The following is a 20,231-nucleotide window of genomic DNA, read 5'->3' on the forward strand; positions in this document are numbered from 1 at the left end:
GGTCGGAGCTTGTTGGACCTCAAGGATTTGCGGAGCCCATAGTAGGCACGACTTCCATTGACAATGCGTCTTCGAACTTCACGACTCTTGTTGTTGTCAGTTGTTATCAACGAGCCAAGGTAGACAAATTCCTCCACCACCTCGAGCTCGTCGCCGTCGATCACAACACTACTACCAAGAAGAACGATGTTGCGATCAGTCCCTCCAGCTAGCATGTATTTAGTCTTAGACGCATTAATCCCAAGCCCAATCAGCCCTGCTTCGTGTTTCAGTCGGGTATACAAGTCGGCTACCGACGCATGTGTTCTTCCGATTATGTCGATTATAAACTGACTAGACTTGTTGAAAATCGTGCCCCGCATGTTGAAGCCCGCTCTCCGCATAACACCTTCCAGCGCCACGTTGAAGAGCAGACAGGAGAGTCTATCGCCTTGTCGAAGTCCCCTGTGAGTCTCAAATGATTCCGACAGCTCACCTGAGATCCGCACACTGCACCGCACACCGTTCATCGTTGCCTGAATCAGTCTTGTTAGTCTTGTCGGGGAAAGTCGTGTTCGTCCATGATCCTCCATAGCTGTTTTCAGTAGATTGTATCATATGCGGCCTTGAAGTCGACGAAGATGTGGTGTGTAGGGACCTGATACTCGCGGAACTTTTGGAGGATCTGCCGCAATGTAAAAATCTGGTCCGTCGTCGAGCAACCGGGCATGAATCCGGCCTGATAACTTCCCACAAATGTACCTACTTTTGGCGATAGACGGCGGAAGAGGATCTGAGACAAAATTTTGTAGGCACCATTCAGGATTGTGATGGCACGATAGTTCCCACAATCCAACTTGTCGCCTTTTTTATAGATGGGGCAGATTACCCCGTCCTTCCACTCCTCCGGTAGCTGTTCTGTGTCCCAGATCCTGACTATCAACCGGTGCATACACTCTACAAGTTTTCTCGGACCTCCCTTGAAGAGCTCCGTTACGAGGCCATCCTTACCAGCTACTTTGTGGTTCTTGAGCTGATTAATGGCCTCCTTAACTTCACCCATCGTCGGGGGTGGTACGTCGTCGTTGTTCATTGCACCGGTGTAGTCCTCCTCAGCGCCGTCTTGGTCTCCTGTCTGCGCGCTGTTCAGGTGTTCATCGTAGTGCTGCCTCCACCTTTCGATCACCTCGCGTTCGTTCGTCAAGATGCCTCCTTCCTTGTTTCTACACATTTCGACCCGCGGCACAAAACCTTTGTGCGAGGCGTTTAGTTTCTTGAAAAACTTCCGCGATTCTCGAGAACGATAAAGCAGCTCCATCTCCTCACACTCTTTCTCTTCCAGGCGGCGCTTTTTTCCCCGAAAGAGATGTGCACCCTTCTCGTTCAGGAGCGTTCGGCACTCGTCGTCAAACCATTCGTTCCGTTGTCCTCGTTGTTCATACCCGATGATGGTCTCTGCTGTGCAGCTAATTGCTGCTTTTAAGGTGTTCCAGCATTCATCGAGGGGAACAGCTCCCAACTCGTCTACCCCCGGTAACGCAGCTTGAAGACGCTGCGAGTATGTTGCAGCAATATTCGGCTCCTGTAGTCGTCGTAGGTGATACCGTGGTGAGCGCTGGTGTCTTATGTTATTGACGACTGACAGTTTAGAACGCAGTTTGACCATCACCAGGTAGTGGTCTGAATCGATGTTAGCGCCACGATAGGTTCTGACGTCGATGATATCTGAGAAGTACCGACCGTCGATCAAAACGTGGTCAATTTGTGTTTCTGTTTGCTGTGGTGATCTCCAGGTGTAACGGTTGTTGTGATACGATCACTTTGTGCGCCTTTCGCGCTCATGACATGCATGCATGAAAAAATACACTGAAAAGGGGTCACCCCGCACTCACCAATAGTTTCCTTTCGTGGTTGTCATCCCTTGACCAATGCCGGATGAGCCAGCGGAACCTCCGCAGTGTTGTCCGGATGCCAATCCTACCAGCAGCAAATTGTGGGGTGTTGCCACTCTCTTCCTTCTCGTGGCGGCCGCAAACGCCTACGTCCGCTACCGGTGCTCGCGTGGATTAGTTCCACTTACACAATGCGCTCCAGCGTGCACTGTTCGCCCAATTCCCCGTCCGGCTGCTTCGGCAAACACCGCGCTGCGTACCCGCCTGGATGGCCTCTTCCAGCAGTCCAATCCACCGAATCATTCGGCGTCACCACGTCCTCCACCGACTTGGCTGCACCGCCAAAGAAAACCGCTCAGCGACACAACAATATTTGTCCGAGTTGGACCACCAAACTCAGCGCTACTAATCCCGTCGGTCTTGCACGACCAACGGCAGATAAGTACACCACCAAAAAACAAAACGGACACTCGGCGCATCAGCGCCCAAAGGAAGAAGCACGTCCGACTCAGACGGTGCGTGGTCCCGAAGAGACCAAATTTCTGCCGGTTTCTTTTTACCTCTGTGACAGTTCGATTTCTGTCGCCGTGACAGTTGTGGTGGGTGCGATAGTGCAGGGGTGTACTGCATGCATGCATGAACTGAATGTCTGATTCAGACGCCCAAAACGTTACACGGTATTGGAGGCTGTGCTGGAGTAAGGTGCTGCGTATGGCCATGTTCTTGGAGGCAGCGAAGTCGATAAGTCTTAGGCCGTTTTCGTTGGTTCGCTGATGGCCGCTGAACCTACCAATTACCGGTCTGAACTCCTCCTCTTGGCCGACCTGAGCGTTCAAATCACCGATGACGATTTTAATGTCGTGTTTTGGGCAGCGATCGTATTCACGCTCTAGCTGCGCGTGGAATTCTTTCTTATCATCATCGGTGCTAGCTAGATGGGGGCTGTGGACGTTGATAATGCTGATATTGAAGAAATGGCCTCTCATTCTCAATCTGCACATTCTTTCATTGATCGGCCACCAACCAATCACCCGCTTTTGCATCTCCCCCATCACGAGGAAAGCTGTACCCAGCTCGTGTGTGTTGTCGCAACTCTGATAAATGGTATACCCACCATGGAACGATCGCACCATCGAACCTTTCCAGCACACCTCCTGCAGCGCTACGATGTTGAAATTGTGGGCTCTCAATATTTCCGAAAGAATTCGGGTACTCGCAAGAAAATTGAGAAACTTGCAGTTCCATGTTCCGAGTTTTCAATCTCTAGTCCGTGTTCTTTGCGTGGGTCTAGTCCGATTGTCCTGTCTCGAATTTCTTTGTGAATTTTCCTGTGCGTTTTATTTTTACGGATGGCTTGCAGGGCCTGCACCAACCCCCTATCTCGCCGGAGGACCGTCGTGCACAGCACTTTTTAGAGTCCCCGCTGGCACGAAGACAGTGATCAGCCGCCCCTAACATGGGGATCATACGCTGTTTTGAGCCACACCTCCATGGTGAACAGACGCTCGAATAGGCCCCTTTCCCTGTCAGCATAAGACCAAGATCCCACCGGGGTTGGTTACCCGATCTTCACTATGGTTACTCGTACCCCAGCCGGCACCACGGGGAGGTAGGGATAGGAGTTACTGGACAGGAAGCTAAGGACCACGAATGGGGTCTATTTTATGCCTGCAGGTACGCGAAGTACCGATGGTACGCTTAGTCCAGTCATTTACCAACTATTAAAACATAATAAAGACGAAGAAAACATATTTTTTGGAGTTTTTTCATTCAATCATACCCTCTTCTTCAAATAAATGCCAATAAAGCCTGCAAAATACACAATGGCAACATTACAGAGAAGTTCAATTTTCGGTCTGTGACACCGTGCGCGAGTATACGTGTTATGATTTTGCACGCGAGTACAGGAGGGTTAAGGGGGGACCCCTGTATGGAAGGTCAAAATAATGAATTTTCATGATTTTTTTCGAATGTTAGGTATGTTTGAAGATGTATTTTCCATGTCTTGAGTGCACGAATAATGATTATTACATTGTTGATAGCTGGATGCGTAGATGCTGCCTGAAAATTGGTACCTTGCTGGTGGTATCGGTTCTGAGGCAACGGGGTATCGCAGAACGGATTCCAATGAATGTTCTGAAACTTTAGAACAATACCTAAAGCGTTACATGGGGTTTTTTGAAAAAAAAAATGCCAAAATGGTGGCCATTTTAAATCGTAGCCATCGAAAAAATTAGTTATTTTTCATGAAAAATCGTTGTTTAGAAGCCCATAACAAATCGAAAAAATGAGATATCAAAAAACGGCTATCAAACGTTCTAGATCAGGGTTTCTCAAAGTGGTCGATTTCGGTTTCCTGCGAAAATTGATTTTGGGGCCGACGGGGTCTGTATTAAAAAATATCGAAATAACAAAAAACTGGATTTTATTTTTGTAATTATTGATTGTAGTCGTTTTTTATTGTTTTCATGGCTTTGGACTAGAGGGCGCTGTATTTTAATATTATTTATTTTTTTTTTTTTTTTTGAAAGCTGAGTTTTTCTACATATCACGATACCAGAGATGCAACCTTTTTTGTTTTTAAGATATGGTTTTTCAAAGTTGACCGATGGTTCGAAAAAGCATTTTTTTCCCCTTTTCCACTACAAAAATTCAAAACTTCTGAACTACTGGACCGATTTAGATGATCGACATATTAGATTGACGACAATAAGCTAACCTTATGTCTAGTCAACTCACATAGGAATATTGAACGAAAACTTAATACATGTTAAATTAAAAAAATAATAACTCAAAAACGGAAAATAATACTTCTCTGATTTTTGGATATATTATGTAAAAGCCCAGCTTTCCAGAAAAAATATTAAAAAAATATAGCGTCCTCTATCTTTAGCCGAGAAAACTATGAAAAATTAACTCAATCGATAATAACAAACACCAAAATTCAAATTTTTCGCAAAAGTAATATTTTTTCAAAGAAAACTCATAAGCTTCAGTTTGATATGTCGATCATCTAAATCGTTCCAGTAGTTCAGCAGCTATGATTTTTTGTAGTGGAGAAAAGGGTAAAAATTAGTGCTATCAAAAATCTTCGAAGCAATTCTCTGAACACTCGATTATTTGCTCAGCAATATAAGAAAAATGACGAAATCTTTACTCGGTTACTCCTACACGCTGAAGTTTACTGACCACCAAGAGTCATTTGCATAGCAAGATTTTCAGCTTTTTTGAATTTGTGTTTCAGCGGCAGGATGAATATTTCAACTTCATTGACACATTATCAATAATATCGGCCCTTCTGACAAAACTTTCACAACAAAATTTAAGCAGAAAAGAATATTCACAGTTTCCGCATTTGTCAAAACTATCACAAAAGCTTCAGAGCTTATCATATGTCAATCACTTGAACGCATTACATGAGAACTTTACTAAAATGTTTTTAGGTTGTCATATGTTATAACTATAACGAAAAATTGGAAAACAGTATCCTGCGATGTGAGACATAGATTAAAAATATTTTCTCGTTTTCCATTATCATACTTTGTCGAAAAAGGCTTCATTATGGTTACAAACAACGCGAATACGAAGGAATCATTTGAAAATCAACGAACCCGGAGATTAAAGGCTCAAACTAACCAATATTGAACCGCATTTTTGATATTTTGGTAGTTGTGGATAGATTGGTTTGCGATTTAAATGTTTTTATAGTTTACGAGTAATTTGTATTAATAATTATTTATTACACTTGATATTTACTAAATTTTATCTCTATTGTTGAATATGATGAGAAAATTTTTGTTCTGTATTATAGTGTCTTCGACACTTTAGGCTGATTTGTCACATTACTTCCATTTCTGCAAGAATGTCGGGAGTGTGAATTGAACTCGTGACCTTTTGCGTGAGAGGTGCGGATGTTACCACTACGCCAGATCGCCTCCGTGAGAAAATAATGTCAAGTTCATTCATTTAACCAACCGCAATGTTTAATGATTCAGTAAGAAAAAAAACTAAATATAGGATTTTCGAAGAAATTTGGCAATGGTGGTCTAAGGATAACCTAATTCTGGAAAAGAGGTCTTTTGCCCAAAACAGTTTGAGAACCCCTGTTCTGGATGATGCATTTTCACATGCTGATGAAAATATTTCATCCAAATCGGTCAAGTAGATCCTGAGATATCGATACCACCAGTTGAAAAAAAACATCGTTTCGATAGAAACGCATTTAAAAATTCGTACAGCAATCCTTGAGGTGACTTCATACTTTTGGCTGTAACTTTACTACGAAATCAAATATCAAAAAATCCTTTTAGGACAAGCTTCCCGAAAATGCAAAACACAACAATTCGATTTTTTTCGATTTTCCAAACCGGGGTCCTCCTTAAATATCTCTCACGAGACCGTTCATCATATTTTAGTTGATGTTTTTGGCTTGAGAAAAGCCGCAGCACGACTAGTGCCAAAATAGTTTAATTTTCTTCTAAAATTTCATCACAATCAACATCGTTCATCCAACGCATTATTACTGGCGATATGTTCCCGTGTGACTTTTTTCCGATTTTCGAAACTCAAACTACTGCTTCGTGGGACCCGTTTTGACAGCCTTGAAGACGAATTCACTGCTTGAACTGAAGGCATTTCCTGAATACAGCTGAAAAAAGTGTTTCGATGACTAGATTGTTCATTGCTTCAGAAGGAGGCTATTTGAAGGCGATAGTGTAAATTCAGATTTCTTTAAAAACGCAAATTCTTGGTTTTCGTTGGACAGAATGTGATTCAGTATTTTTTTCTTCTTTCGCTACAATTATTCAATTAGAGGATAAATGTTCAACTAACGGTGAAATACAAAATTCTCGAACGATGCGGTGGATACAAAATTGAAGAAAATATCGGTGACATTGTAAACCAGAAAAATACCTAAAACCATCAAGACATCATTAGTATCTGTACAATGCGTTTTGCCCACAAGGTTACGTTGAATTTGTTGTTTGTTACCCACACCAAGAGGCAACAAAGAATAATAATTTGTTATTACTAAATTGTTGTGGGCAACAATTCCATTAGAGTTCCTCATCCGGTGTAAGGTTATGAACCCATTTGTGATCGGAAATTTTGAGCAGCTGATCGAGCTAAATTTTCATTCTGGATTCATGAGCTCATATCATGAATTCGTCTCCATGCAGGTTGATCCTTCTTCGTATATTCCCAACCGTGTTTGTTTTCCTGACTACATCAATTCCTCTGTGCATTTTGATCTGTCCATGAAGCAGGATATCCATGGAATTCCAGATTATCATCGATCGGGGATCGTTCCTACGATTTTCGAAGCAAAGTATGGGCGTGTCAATTGTGATAATATGTACTTTACTGATGGGTCCTCTATGAATGAGTCCACAGGATTTGGAGTGTTCAAAAAATTTTTTAGCACCTCACACAGTCTTCAGTATCCTTGCTCAGTGTATATTGCTGAATTGGCAGCAATACACTGGGCGCTGGACAGCGTCGCCTCACGACCTGTTGAACACTATTACATTGTAACGGATAGTCTGAGCTCTGTCGAAGCTATCCGTTCAGTGAGGCCGGAAAAGCACTCGCCGTACTTCCTTGAGAGAATACGAGAAATTTTGAGTGCTTTATCCAGACGCTGTTATGTCATTACCTTTGTCTGGGTCCCTTCACATTGCTCAATTCCGGGTAATGAGAGGGCTGACTCATTAGCAAAGGTAGGTGCAATTAAAGGCGAAATTTATCAGCGTCAAATCGCCTTCAATGAATTTTATTCTTTAGTTCGTAAAAATACCATCGTTAACTGGCAACGCAAATGGAACGAAGATGAATTGGGCCGGTGGCTCCACTCAATTATCCCTAAGGTTAGCCTCAATCCGTGGTTCAAAAGTCTGGACTTGAGTGGGGACTTTATTCGCACCTTCTCTCGACTCATGTCCAATCACTGTTCGTTAGACGCGCTGCTTTTTCGTTTTAATCTTGCCGACAGCAATCTCTGCGGTTGTGGCCATGGTTACCACGACATCGAACACGTTGTTTGGTCGTGCGTGTTGTATCTTATCGCCAGATCGAATTTAGAAAACTCCCTTCGGGCTGGAGGAAAGCAGTCCAATGTGCCGGTGAGAGATGTGTTGGCTCGGTTAGACCTTGATTACATGTCCCAAATATATGTTTTCCTTAAAGCTATCGATCTTCGAGTGTGATTGTTCATACATCCTTTTCCCCTCCTTTTCGTCCTTCGCGAGCTATCGGTTCCCTTCCTACTAACATTAGAATAAGTTAAATTGTAAACACATATTAAATGTAAGGATAGTTTTAAGAATTGAGTGTGAAGTGTCAGTGTGAATGAGAATGTGAATGTGAATGTGAATGTGAATGTGAGTGCGAGTGTAAACACACATCTCCTTACATCCCATCCTTTTCCTAATGAAAATGTGTCACCCTTCTAAACTCGAGTCGACCGCGAGTAATCGGTTTCCTATTTCATTAACCATAGAATTAAGGAAACAACATGTTGATATATGCTAGTTGAAATATAGTTAAGAGTTTGGCTCCATTAAACTTATGTAACTGAGCCTGTAAAAATAATCGGATTAATAAAAAAAAAATCCATTAGTGAGTTATTGTAGGTATATAATAGTCACCTCAGGTATATAATAGGTATATAATAGCTACCCAGAAAAATGCATAACAAACAGGTAAAATTTCGAAGAATGCCACCAAGAGATACAAAAAGTCTCTGATTGTTGATCCACCCACAAATTTCCCAATCGCCATTAGTCACATATAAAAAGGAAAATGATATTTTTGGTAGCCGCCTCTCTGTATACCGAGGTTTTCTTAAATTTTTTTTTTCGAATTAAAAAAAGAAAAATTTAATATTTATGAACTGTTTACCACTCATCAATGTTGAGTATTAATATTTTTAACAGGTTCTTAAAGGCAATAATTGAACTTTGTTCTTTAATCATAAATAAATGGTGCTCATAGAAGCTATTGCAATATATCCGATTCATCTTTAGTGGTCATCGCTACGAACCAACCAACGAATAATGCCGAACTAATAAAATACCACTAAAAGCTCACAGTTTGTAAAACCACTATCCCATATTTATAAGTATGCTGGAAAAAGCACCAAGACTACAACCCTGGTTGACAAAGAGAGCTGCGTTGGAATCACTCTTTGAATAGCCGAAGTAGAATAACGTCACCACACTCGACGAAGAGTGAGTCTTTTCTATAGAAGAAAGAGAGCCAGCTATCAACTAATCAGTTGTTCATGAATATCCCAATCGGTGGGACTATATACTGTGGAGCTAAAATCAAAATTGTCGGTTTATGTTATATGTAGAATAGTTTCATGTTTTTATAAATTTTTTATGGAATTTATCTGAACACGTTGATGTAATGTAGATTATAAATGTGTCATATAAGTTGTAGAATTGTGAAAGTTTAAGAAATAAACAGAATACAAAAATTGTGTCATAAGTGTTTTGTAATCTCTTGTATTGGGAAGGCCTTCGTTGATAAGAATTTGTGCTGGATAGGAGAGTTACCGTATAAATTGTCGTTTGTGGACAGAATTATCGCTCTATCGCCTACGACAATGAGTCCCGCTGAGATTATACTGCAACAAAAGTAGTCTACCTCAGAAAGGTATGGTTAATCCGTCCGACACGAGTGTTACTTCTGGTCTTTATTGTTTACAAAACATATCCTGCAGCAGCTTAGAGTACCTTCATTGAGACTAGCATGCTCAAATGCACTTGAAAATTTTCATACATTGAATGAAAACTAAAAAATATGATCATATCGCTGATCCTAACTGTCGCTCGATTTATATAGTCGTTCCAGATTATAAATTAAGATATTGGCCCAGAATAGTGTAACCTTTCATCGAAAACAGATGAAACCAGATGAAATGGAGATTGAGCCATTGATAAACAACCGTACCTGAAATCTTCATATCAACGCGTTGCATTTCTTTGCACCAGATATGTAAAATTACCCTCGACGACCAAACGACTTCCTCCGGCAGTGAAATTAAAATTATCTCCCAGACCCACAAATACATTGGATGTTTCGTTTTCTCCCAATAATGGCTCCTGAAAAAAAAACGCGAAAAAAATCATTATTAGACACTGTTTTCGCTCACGATTTTTTCATCACTTGTACAAAATTCGTTACACTTTTACTTAGAATATTCATTTAGTGCGGATGATTTGATTTTCATTGATAATTTTGTACTTGAAGCTGTGTTTATTTTTCCACCACAGAGGAAGCGTCATTTTCAACAGCAAAAAAAAATATGTTTCTAATGTTTCTAGTGGATATATTTCAACCTAATTACCTCTGTAGAACATTATTCTTCCATTCAACGCTTACCATTATCAAAATCGATTCATTACATTTGTGAAACTACTTGTTAAAATCCATCACTTTTTGTTTTGCGTTTTGTTTATCGTTGCTTCATATAAACTGGTTGTCAAACTCAGCTTCGATGTCCCGAATAGCAAATGCCTACTGTGGTTCAATACACTCTCAACGTAATTTGAATATTTACTTATTAGAAAATAAATTGATGAGATGAATGTCTATGGCGAATAAGGCGGATGTTCCTAAAACTCGTAAAGAGTGACACCGTATACGTATGAAATACAGTATTCACCTAAACTTCCGGTTCACCGAACACGAGTTGCCGGATCTTTCGTTTAACTTCTGCCATTAGATTCCGCACAACAGCCTCTTCCACCTTGTTTGTTGCAGAACACCAGTTTGCCTTAAACTGCTTTTCACTTTCAACAGTTTTTCGAGTCTTCTTCTTCTTCTTTCTTTGTTTTTAAGAGGCTTTAAACTTTGCAGTTCATTCGCCTCTAAGACGAGTCTTCTTCATGTTCCGCCTGACGATGGCCAAACAACATTTCATCGATCCGGCTTTTGTTCCGTGATGACAGATGGTCAAACCCTGCGAAAACAGTATCGCTTCAGCAGGCGTTTTTTCCAGACACTCAGTTTGACCGTCCCGGCTGCGCTGAAAACTTTACTATTAAGGCCACTCGATTCAGATAGATATTTCATGACGAACTTTGACCGTTTCATTTGCTCCAAAATGTCTGTCACCTTTCCCCCTTCAGGTTGCCGTAGAACATTCCTGCCCAGGAAGATATCTGAAGTCTACCTTGACGTAGGTTACGTTGTCCATCACCACGCAATCGAACTTCGTCTGCATCGTCGTGTACAGCTTTCGGGATCTAATTTTAACTGTTTTGTTTTGTTTGTCATCGCAATTTAGAAATGGTTTGATGGTAATTAACGTTTCATGGGCGATCTGATATCGAAATCGAAATCGAACGAGATCGACTCGTGCATTCTAAAGTGACAACAATGGCTTGAGGCGGAAAAAAATTGTGACTGATAGTAATTTTATATTATTGATAAAATTTTAGTGGAAATGGTCGGAAAATTATGGAAAAAAATAGTTAAGTTAGGGTGATAAATACGAGTTCAAAGTATTCGAATAACACCAAATAATAATTTTCATTCATACTTGATCAATTTGAAACTGCATTCGAGCATTTTAATGTGATAGAGGGTAATTAGCTTCACGAATACGGATGCATTATACAGTGCGGATTATTTGCGACAGCGAGTTCCATACTAAATCAATAGGTCCTCCCGGAATTTGTCAGTGGGGAATAGGCTCATGAACTTTCGTTTTCGTCATGGCTTTCACTTTATCTGACCACTGGTAGATAGTTCAATACAGAGTTCGATGATTTCTGTATTGATGAAACATAGTTTTCATGCTGAAATATCTTTTTGTCGTGTTTGCATCTCACATTTAGTCCATTGCCCGCGGTAAGCTTGAATTTTGAAATTTTGAATTGAATTTCGGACGGATTGTAAAATGCTGAAGTCGATCTCGTTCGGATTGCAGAATGCAAAAATCGATCTCGAACGGGTTGCGAAGTTTCAAACCCAACCGGGTTCCGAAATATGGGTGACTGTTTATGCTTCAACCTTGCAAACTGCTATCCAATACAAGCATTGACATTCGAATGTACAAAGGAGAGCAACGACACGAACGAACCTATTGGAAGGGGTGGAGTCATATTTTGCGCAATTAACCTTCATTTGTTTATGCAATGCACGATCTTTTGGAAGAGTCTCCAGGAAACCCATTGATTTCTGGACATATTTAATACAAAATCATGTCATTATTTTAATTTAAAGCATGCTGTATCGTGTTTACCACAGAATGAATCATTGGCGAAAGAAATAGATGACATGGTGAGTTGATCTACCTGAATTCTGCCAAAATTCATACCCGCATGGTCTTCTACGTATGATTATACTTTTTTGTACCCTACCCAGGTAGATGTCGATTTACTATATAAACCGGAGTTGTCCAAATTGCTACAGATCAGTTTGAATTCCGTAAGGAAACAACATAAAGGTTTTCTTTTGCTAACTTTCAGAACCAGCTCATTTGAAGATGGCATCCTGCAACAGCATCGAAAATCGGAAATGGCTGTTCACGGCCGAGCAATTGAACGACTCACCGAGCCGCAGACGCGGCACGACTGCCGAGAAAGAACAGACCTCCAGACGACTGGCCGCGAACCTTCTCCAAAATATGGGCGAGCGATTAGGGTTACAGCAGACCTCCATCAACACGGCATTGGTGTTCATGCATCGATTCTACGCGTTCCATCCAGTTACCATATTCCACTGGAAACAAGTCGCGCCAGCGGCACTATATCTAGCAGGGAAGGTAGCCTATCAACCTTGCCCACGATCACATATAATAAAGTGTTTCGCCGATCTCGCCGGATATCAACGGGATGTTGCTGTCTTGAAACGACTAGATGAGGATTTGGCGTTCCACGAGGATTTTTTGCTGCAAACACTCGGTTTCGACACCGACGTCGAACATCCAAACGAGCACATCGCCGAGGCCTCTGAACAGTTTGCGAATGGCAAAGATTTGGTTAGAACCGCTGACATTGTGGCTGCCACCAGCTTGCACTTGACAACAATGTGTCTGCGGTACACACAAACTGTAGTGGCCTGTTTTTCTTTTTATGTTGCGCTAAAAATTTGTGACGTGAAGGTTCCAGAAGAGCAGCGTTTTTGGTTCCAAGCAATAGACCCCACTGTTACCCAGGATCTGCTAGACCAGCTCACGGATGATTTCTTCCGCGCAGTCCACGATTTATTCCCGGCAGATAAGACATCATCAGCAGACGATTCGGGTATAGGCAGTCCAGACAGCTTTTCCGGATCTCCAAGTCCACCACCGTCGACAGACCAACTTGCTGCCGTCGCTGATTTCAGTTACACAAAGCTCGGTCAGTTTGTTTCGATGCTGAAAACGTTCAAATATGCACCCGTATCTCGGCGTTCGTCGCACGCACAGAAACCAGCGAAACCTCCGCAGCGTTCTACTGCGGCACCTTCATCGACACATGATCGCTATACATATGCCAACAGGCGGGATCGCGAGGATCGTGTCGCACCTCACGCACCTTCCCATCCAGGAAACCATAGAAAATCGTCGAGTGCTTATGGCTCCAATCGTCCTCAACAACCATCAACTTCTGAACCGAATAGAAGCGCTGGCCCATACAAAGCTGCCCCATCTCATGGTTCACATCCAAAAAGTCATAGAGGCATGGTGAGTGCATATGACTCCCACCGTCCTCAGCAATCATCCAGCTCGAATGTCACGAAGCCTGTGGAACTGAATCGAGGCCAGCATAAAGCTCCCCCACGACTTCAAGCAATTAAGGAGGCCTACAAGAAGTGCTTTGTACCACAATCTTCATCATCCGCGGTGCCTTCGGTCTTCGGTTCGGGGTCGTCGGGAAGAACCCCAGCAAATGTTTCGGATGTCAATAATGTATCTTGGTTACACACTGGAATTCCGACATCTGGAACAGAAGTCCAGACAAGAAAAAAACCGATACCCAGGATGAGTTCGAACTCCAAGAGTACACAACCAGAGGGACCTTCAAGCCGTATTCAGCCTCGACCGAAAGAAATACGAGATGCTGAAAGAAGTTCAATAACGACAAAGCAGCCGAAAGAAGCTTCAGGTAATACGCTCAAACCCTTCAAATCTATATTCAGCCCGGATTGGGAACCTACAGAAGCCTCCAGTAGCACTAACGTCATTCCGATCATCGGTTCTGTGGACGCTGTTGATCTGTTAACATTTGGAAAACCGATTAAGAGACCACATTCAACGATCAACGTACAGTCTCTACAAGACGATGCGAGTGACCCTCGACAATCCAAGATCCGTAAAGTGGATGTTACGCAAGCTAGCGCTTCCACTCCAAAAGGCTGTGCACCGTTAGTTCCAAGCAACACACATCCTTCAAAACACGACGACAAGAGCTACAGATCTAGAGATGAGAGGCACGAAGTGAGAAAATCCCATAAAGAGGATCGCGGGGAACGAAAACATCGCTCGAAAGAAAGGCAGCGCAAAGAACGAACAGAATCGAAAAAACACCGAAGTCATGAAAAAAGAGACAAAAATGACAAGGGAAAACGCAAAAGATCCAAAACGGACGAAGTCCGCAATCAGAAACATTTCACTACTTCCAAAAAAGTCGGCGAGCAGCTCCGCTTGAATACGGAGAAGACAGAACGGAATGACAAGACCAAACAAAAAAAAAATATGGATCACAAGAAGCCACCTCCTCCACAACGTATAGATACAGTGCAGAACCTGTTCAACGACTTCCCTCCCGAGCTGAACTTAAGTTCGGCCTCGGAAGATTCACTGCCGGATGTTTCAACTAAGAATGTTGGAAAAGATAACCAAGCCACTGAGCCCAGCCATCCCAGGCCATTCAAGTCCATTTTCAATCCAGAGTGCGAGCCACTAGAGGCCCCTGGTGTCTCTGATATTGTCCCGAGCAACGGTATCGGTCAGAACGACGGCATACCATCTACTCCAGGACGAAATTTGCCTGACTTCTTCGCTGAGGGAGGCTCACAGAAATACGATAAGTCTACACTCTTCGATTTCGATTATCCCAAGACTCCGGACGTGATGGGCTTACCGCCCACTCCTGGTAAAACACTTCCAGCGGTGTATCGCGAGTCGAGATACAGCGAGACGAAAGAAAGATCTAAGGATGTGGTCCGTGAAGTCAGAAAAGAACCCAAAGATAACAAACACCGCGAGGAACGGAAACATCGCACTAAAGACAGGAAGTCAGAAGTGCTAAAAAACGTGTTCGGAAACTACTCAACGAAGGTCACCACGAACACTGCGGCTGAACCTGTTAGAAGCGTGAAACAACTAACCATAGCGCCCAAGAAAGACGACCACCAGGATCGTTCCCGTTCGGAAGCTGAAGAAAAACACCGTGGAGAACGAAAAAGACCCAGAGACGACAGAGTCCACGAGGAACGCAAAAAACATAACCCTGACAAGCATAGCTCCACACACAAAACCAGTGAAGCAATGAAACATCACACAAAAGACGACGAGCAGAGGCGCTCCAATCCAGAGAAGGTAGAAAGAGAAGACAAGACCAAACATAGGGACCTGAACGGCACTGAACGGAAACGCAAACCAAGCGACGAAAGCAGTGATCGGCATAAGAAGCGAACCACGGAAAAAGGCCGTGCATCGGAATCAGCGGACCAGCATCGTTCGAGTTCGAAGAATAACGTAGGAAAGGATTCCAAGCCAACCGATAAGAAGCGTGACGAGCGACAAACTTTGCAGGAATCGACCGCCACTTGGCTGTCTATGCCGATTTTGGACTGATTTTTTTGGATTTTTGCACGGTCTAGAAGCCGACGAGGATTACGAGTAACCACTACGATTCATTGGTTGTATTAGATTAAATTCATTTGAGTTTTGGAATAACTGTTCATCGTTTTGCACGATTGGCTGCGGTTAATAAAAACATTTAGAATTTATCTTTGAAGTGTTTTCTTTTCAATGAATGACATATTAATGACATAAAAAAGTACTGAAACGTTTTATCATTACTTTTATGTGTATGAATTATTTTTATAAGTTACAAAGGGCAAGGAAACGGTAGTAATATGAACAGGCTGAGATGTAGCTTGTAAAGAAAACTGAACCGATTCAGATGATCAACATATCAAATTAAAGTCAATTAGCTAGTTTTTTTTTTTGGAAAAATATTATATTTGAAAAAAAAAATGGATTTTGATTTTGTAATTATTGATTGTAACGGGTGTTAAAAAAAAAATGACAATTTTTTCAATCACATATAAGAATTTTTTTTTTCATCCATTTCAGTATTTTTTATTAATAACAAAATATATTTTCTTCAAAAAAATGTCAGTGAATGTTTGAGTAAGGGCCGTGGTCTGTTGTTCGACGCAACTTTGTCGCGATGCTCTCACAAGAACGTTGTACGGCACTTACGTCCATTTTCCGGATACAATTCCGGATTCTTGTAGTCAGTTGCTTCGTGTTCTCGGCCCTCCAATTGTTTTTATACACTAGGGCACTGAGTGAGCCAAAGATATCCTCTATTGGGCGGCACTGGGGCAAGTTTGTTGGGTCACGATCTTTCGGCACGAACGGTATCTTCTTCTCCTCAAGATACGCCAGCGTCTTCTTGGCGTAATGGGGAGACGCCTTGTCCGGCCAGAAGACGTACTTCCCATCCGCGTGATGCTCGTTCAGGAACGGCAACAGGATTTTATCGAGGCACTCTTCTCGATAGATTTGTTGGTTGATTGCCAGACCGCTCGGCTTAAACCAAGGCTTTGAAATGCCCCGGTCGGAAATGGCGATGTACAACATTACTTGTATTTCTTGTATTTCACTTCAGGCGGTGTGGATGACTTGTCGCTGGAGTAGTAATTATCATTTCCTGGAATATGCGTTTTGGACAGCGGAAAATAGCTTTCGTCGTCCAGAACGAAAGACGATTCCTTCCATCTTGAGGGTCCGATGGATCAATACGTGGGAGCAGCCATATTTCCGACCGGCGTCACGCAGGGTGGTTGCGTCCTTGTTGTCAAACAGCTTCTTTAACGATGTCTTCCTCTGCTTCGTCATTATCGTCACCGGACGACCACTTCCGACCTTCCGCTCTACGTTCAGGGAACCCAGGATACGATATACCGTACTGACAGGTACATTTTCTTCCTTAAAATGTGCCACCGTAAACTTTTTTCCTTGCTGGAAATGCGTTTCGTAGAACCGTACAATGCGTTCGCGGAGCACGTGCTGTTTCGACGCCATCTTTGCTTTGACTAAATTCAAACTAGCAAAACCAAACACGCCTACTGTTTCTAGGGAGCCCAAAGAGCAATTTTCTTGGAGAAAGAAAGTTTTACGCTCTTTATTTGAGTTACTGAAAGGTGTTGAAAAAATTCTCATTTTTTATTTAACACCCGCTATTTGATTTTTATAGTTTACATGCTCTCGGGATCAAGGGCACCATATTTCTAAATATTTTTTCTTGGAAGCTGAGTTTTTTTTACATATAATATCCAAGTTATGTTATTATGTTAGTTATGATTTTTCCAAATTAACCGATGGTCCGTAAAATCAATTTTTAGCCCTTTTTTTCTCCAAAAAATGGCTTTTCAAAAAATAACTAGCTAATTGACTTTAATTTGATATATCGATTATCTGAATCGGTTCAGTATTTCCATACCATACAAATGAAACATAACTCGAGAACTAATCAAGCAAGATTTGGCATAGGGAATTTTTAGGGTGAAATAAACGTTTCTATGGTAGTTAGACCCTCCTCCCCCTCTCTAAGGATGTGAGGAGAGAGCTGCCATCCAAATGAAACACAAATTTCTGCATAACTCGAGAACAAGTCAAGCAAATGAAGCCTAAATTGGCATGTGAGGATTTTTGGGTACGAGAAATGTTTCAATGATGGTTTGACACCTCTCTCTCCTCTGGAAGGGGGAGGAGGGTCCCATAAAAATATCACACATATTTCAATCAACCATACTCCAGCCAAACATGACAATTGAAATTTTTCGGAAAACTCTGAAGGAAAATTCGAAAAATGGAATTCCCATATGTTTTGCGATTACATCGTGATAAGCGTTGTTATTCAGATTTTCAGGGTAAAAAAACGCACTCCCATATCATTCAACTATATAAGAGCAATTCCACGCAAAATCAGCCAGTCGCTGACCCGACCTTCTCCGATTTTCTTTAAACATGGTACTTGTGATGGAAGCTTCCCAAAACCACAATTTTAATTATCATATGACCAACTTAAATTACGACTGATTTTTGAAATTGGACGTAATCGAAATCATTGGCCTTTCTTTCAAATAATCCAGATGTCTGATTAAAATATGATGCTCGACAAAGTTGTTGGAAAATCGATGAACTATTTAGGAAAAATAACATTCCAAATGCACTGTTAAAAAATCTTACTCAAAAATTGAATTTAATATTAAAAACTTCCGATTTAAGATCTCTTCATTTTATTATATTTTCTGTATCAAACATGTATTCCATGTAACGGAGAAACATGTTATTTGCAAGTGATTGAAAAATCTTGAACGGGAATTGTGTCTGAAAATGATTTGATATTAACGGGTATTCCAATAGGGACGCTACAAAAGTAAATCGATAGGGACAGCAAACGACGCCATATTTTTCCCCGCTCTCTTGACATTTCTCTTAAGTAAGGTTTGCCATTTCATAATGAAAAGATCGAAATTCCGGCCTCAACTTTCAAAGCGCTACGTCCAATTAATGGTCGTCATAATCGTCCTGCCAGATCAACAATTGAGCGTCTAGTGGAAAAATTTCGATCCACAGGCACAGTACAAAATGTTCCTGTGCCAGTGAGACAATGAAGTGTCCGTAGTATCGAGAATATTGCTGCCGTTAGTGCATCAATTGAGGAAGACCCAAATCAGTCACTCACACGTCGTTCTCAAACGTTGGGCATCTCTGGGACGTTGTTGTGGCGAATTTTGCGAAAAGATCTTGGCCTACATCCTTACAAGATCAAATTGACGCAAGAACTGAAGCCGATTGACCACCAGGAGCGTCGTATGTTCGTGAATTGGGCTGAGCAACAACTTGAAAATGATCCGGATTTTCGTCGAAAAATCATATTCAGTGATGAGACTCATTTCTGGCTGAATAGCTTCGTCAATAAGCAAATATGCGTCATTGGTCAGGCAGCAATCCACACGTACTCCATGAGTTACCATTGTACGGTTTGGTGCGGTTTATGGTCCGACGGCGTCATTGGGCCGTACTTCTTCTGTGATGATCAAGACTGGCACGTTACTGTGAATGGGAATCGCTACCGCTCAATGATAACCGAATATTTTCAGCCCGAATTGGATGATATGGACTTGGACAACATGTGGCTTCAACAGGACGGCACCACAAGCCACACAGTTTGGTGAGCGTGTTATCTCACGAAATGGCCCAGTTAATTGGCCGCATCGATCGTGCGATTTGACGCCGTTAGACTATTTCCTGTGGGGCTACGTCAAGTCTATGGTCTATGCCAACAATCCAGCGACAACGGGCGCGATCAGTACTTAGATGGGTGACCGCTTGGGAACGTCGCGTGTCGTTGGCATCTTCTTGTTGACGGCGCCAGTGGTTGTGTGGTTAGCGTAACAGCCTCACAATCCGATCGGCCTGGGTTCAATCCCAGCTGGCGTCGTTGGGATTTTCTGAGGCGAAAAATCTCTGGTTACGTCTTCCTTCGGAGGGGAAGTAAAAGAAGTTGGCCCGGCTTATGAGTTGTTGAGTCTGATAGGTAGGAACAGGTGGAGTCGCCTCCCTGATGTCGGTGATTGGCACTGAAGTGGCGGAAATAGGCCGACGAAAAATAAGCGAAGATAAAAAAAAAATCCAGCGACAATTGATGAACTTCGTACGAATATCGAACGTGAATTTGCAGCAGTATCGGCCGGTTTATGCTTGTGCTTGAAAATTGGGTTCAGCGTCTGGACTTCTGCAAGCGTGCCTGTAGTGGCAATCGAGTTCCATACATAATGGCATCAAATGTACTTTCACATGAATAAAGAATTTGATTGATATCCAAAACCGTTTTTGTTTTATTAAAAAAAACTTTTGTAGCGTTCTTATTGAAAAACCCATTATATCAAAGACGAGTTTTGGTAGAGGTACTACGAAACTTATGGTAAAAGGGAATTTTAAACGGTCAATTTGAAGATCAACCAATGAACAGTTCTCCGATTGGACCCATGAACGTTCGCTTAGTAAGAAAACGTAAATGTTTGGGGCCAACCAGCAAATATCCTATTTGGTATAACGCTCAAATGAGAAATTTAAAGATTAGAAAACAAAAAGCACACAAAAAATACAAAAGAGACAAA

General features: G+C 42.0%; 1 protein-coding gene across 3 annotated transcripts in view; it reads left to right on the top strand.

Annotated features, from left to right (window-relative positions):
- The window catches only part of LOC129761839 (uncharacterized), a 111,193-nt gene that overhangs the window by 40,773 nt on the left and 50,189 nt on the right, over nucleotides 1–20,231 (top strand). The window contains exons 1-2 of one of the 3 annotated variants that reach the window (XM_055759630.1): nucleotides 9,271–9,530; nucleotides 12,353–15,707. The exons of 1 other annotated variant lie outside the window; for it this stretch is intronic. In XM_055759630.1, coding sequence (XP_055615605.1) covers nucleotides 12,370–15,666 — 3,297 coding nt within the window. In that variant the 5' untranslated portion in view covers nucleotides 9,271–9,530; nucleotides 12,353–12,369 and the 3' untranslated portion in view covers nucleotides 15,667–15,707. Of the gene's footprint in view, nucleotides 1–9,270; nucleotides 9,531–12,352; nucleotides 15,708–20,231 lie in introns of those variants that run through there. One more of the 3 variants, XM_055759628.1, reaches the window with a different exon arrangement.

Source organism: Toxorhynchites rutilus, chromosome 1, assembly GCF_029784135.1.
Source record: "Toxorhynchites rutilus septentrionalis strain SRP chromosome 1, ASM2978413v1, whole genome shotgun sequence".
Taxonomy (NCBI): domain Eukaryota; kingdom Metazoa; phylum Arthropoda; class Insecta; order Diptera; family Culicidae; genus Toxorhynchites; species Toxorhynchites rutilus.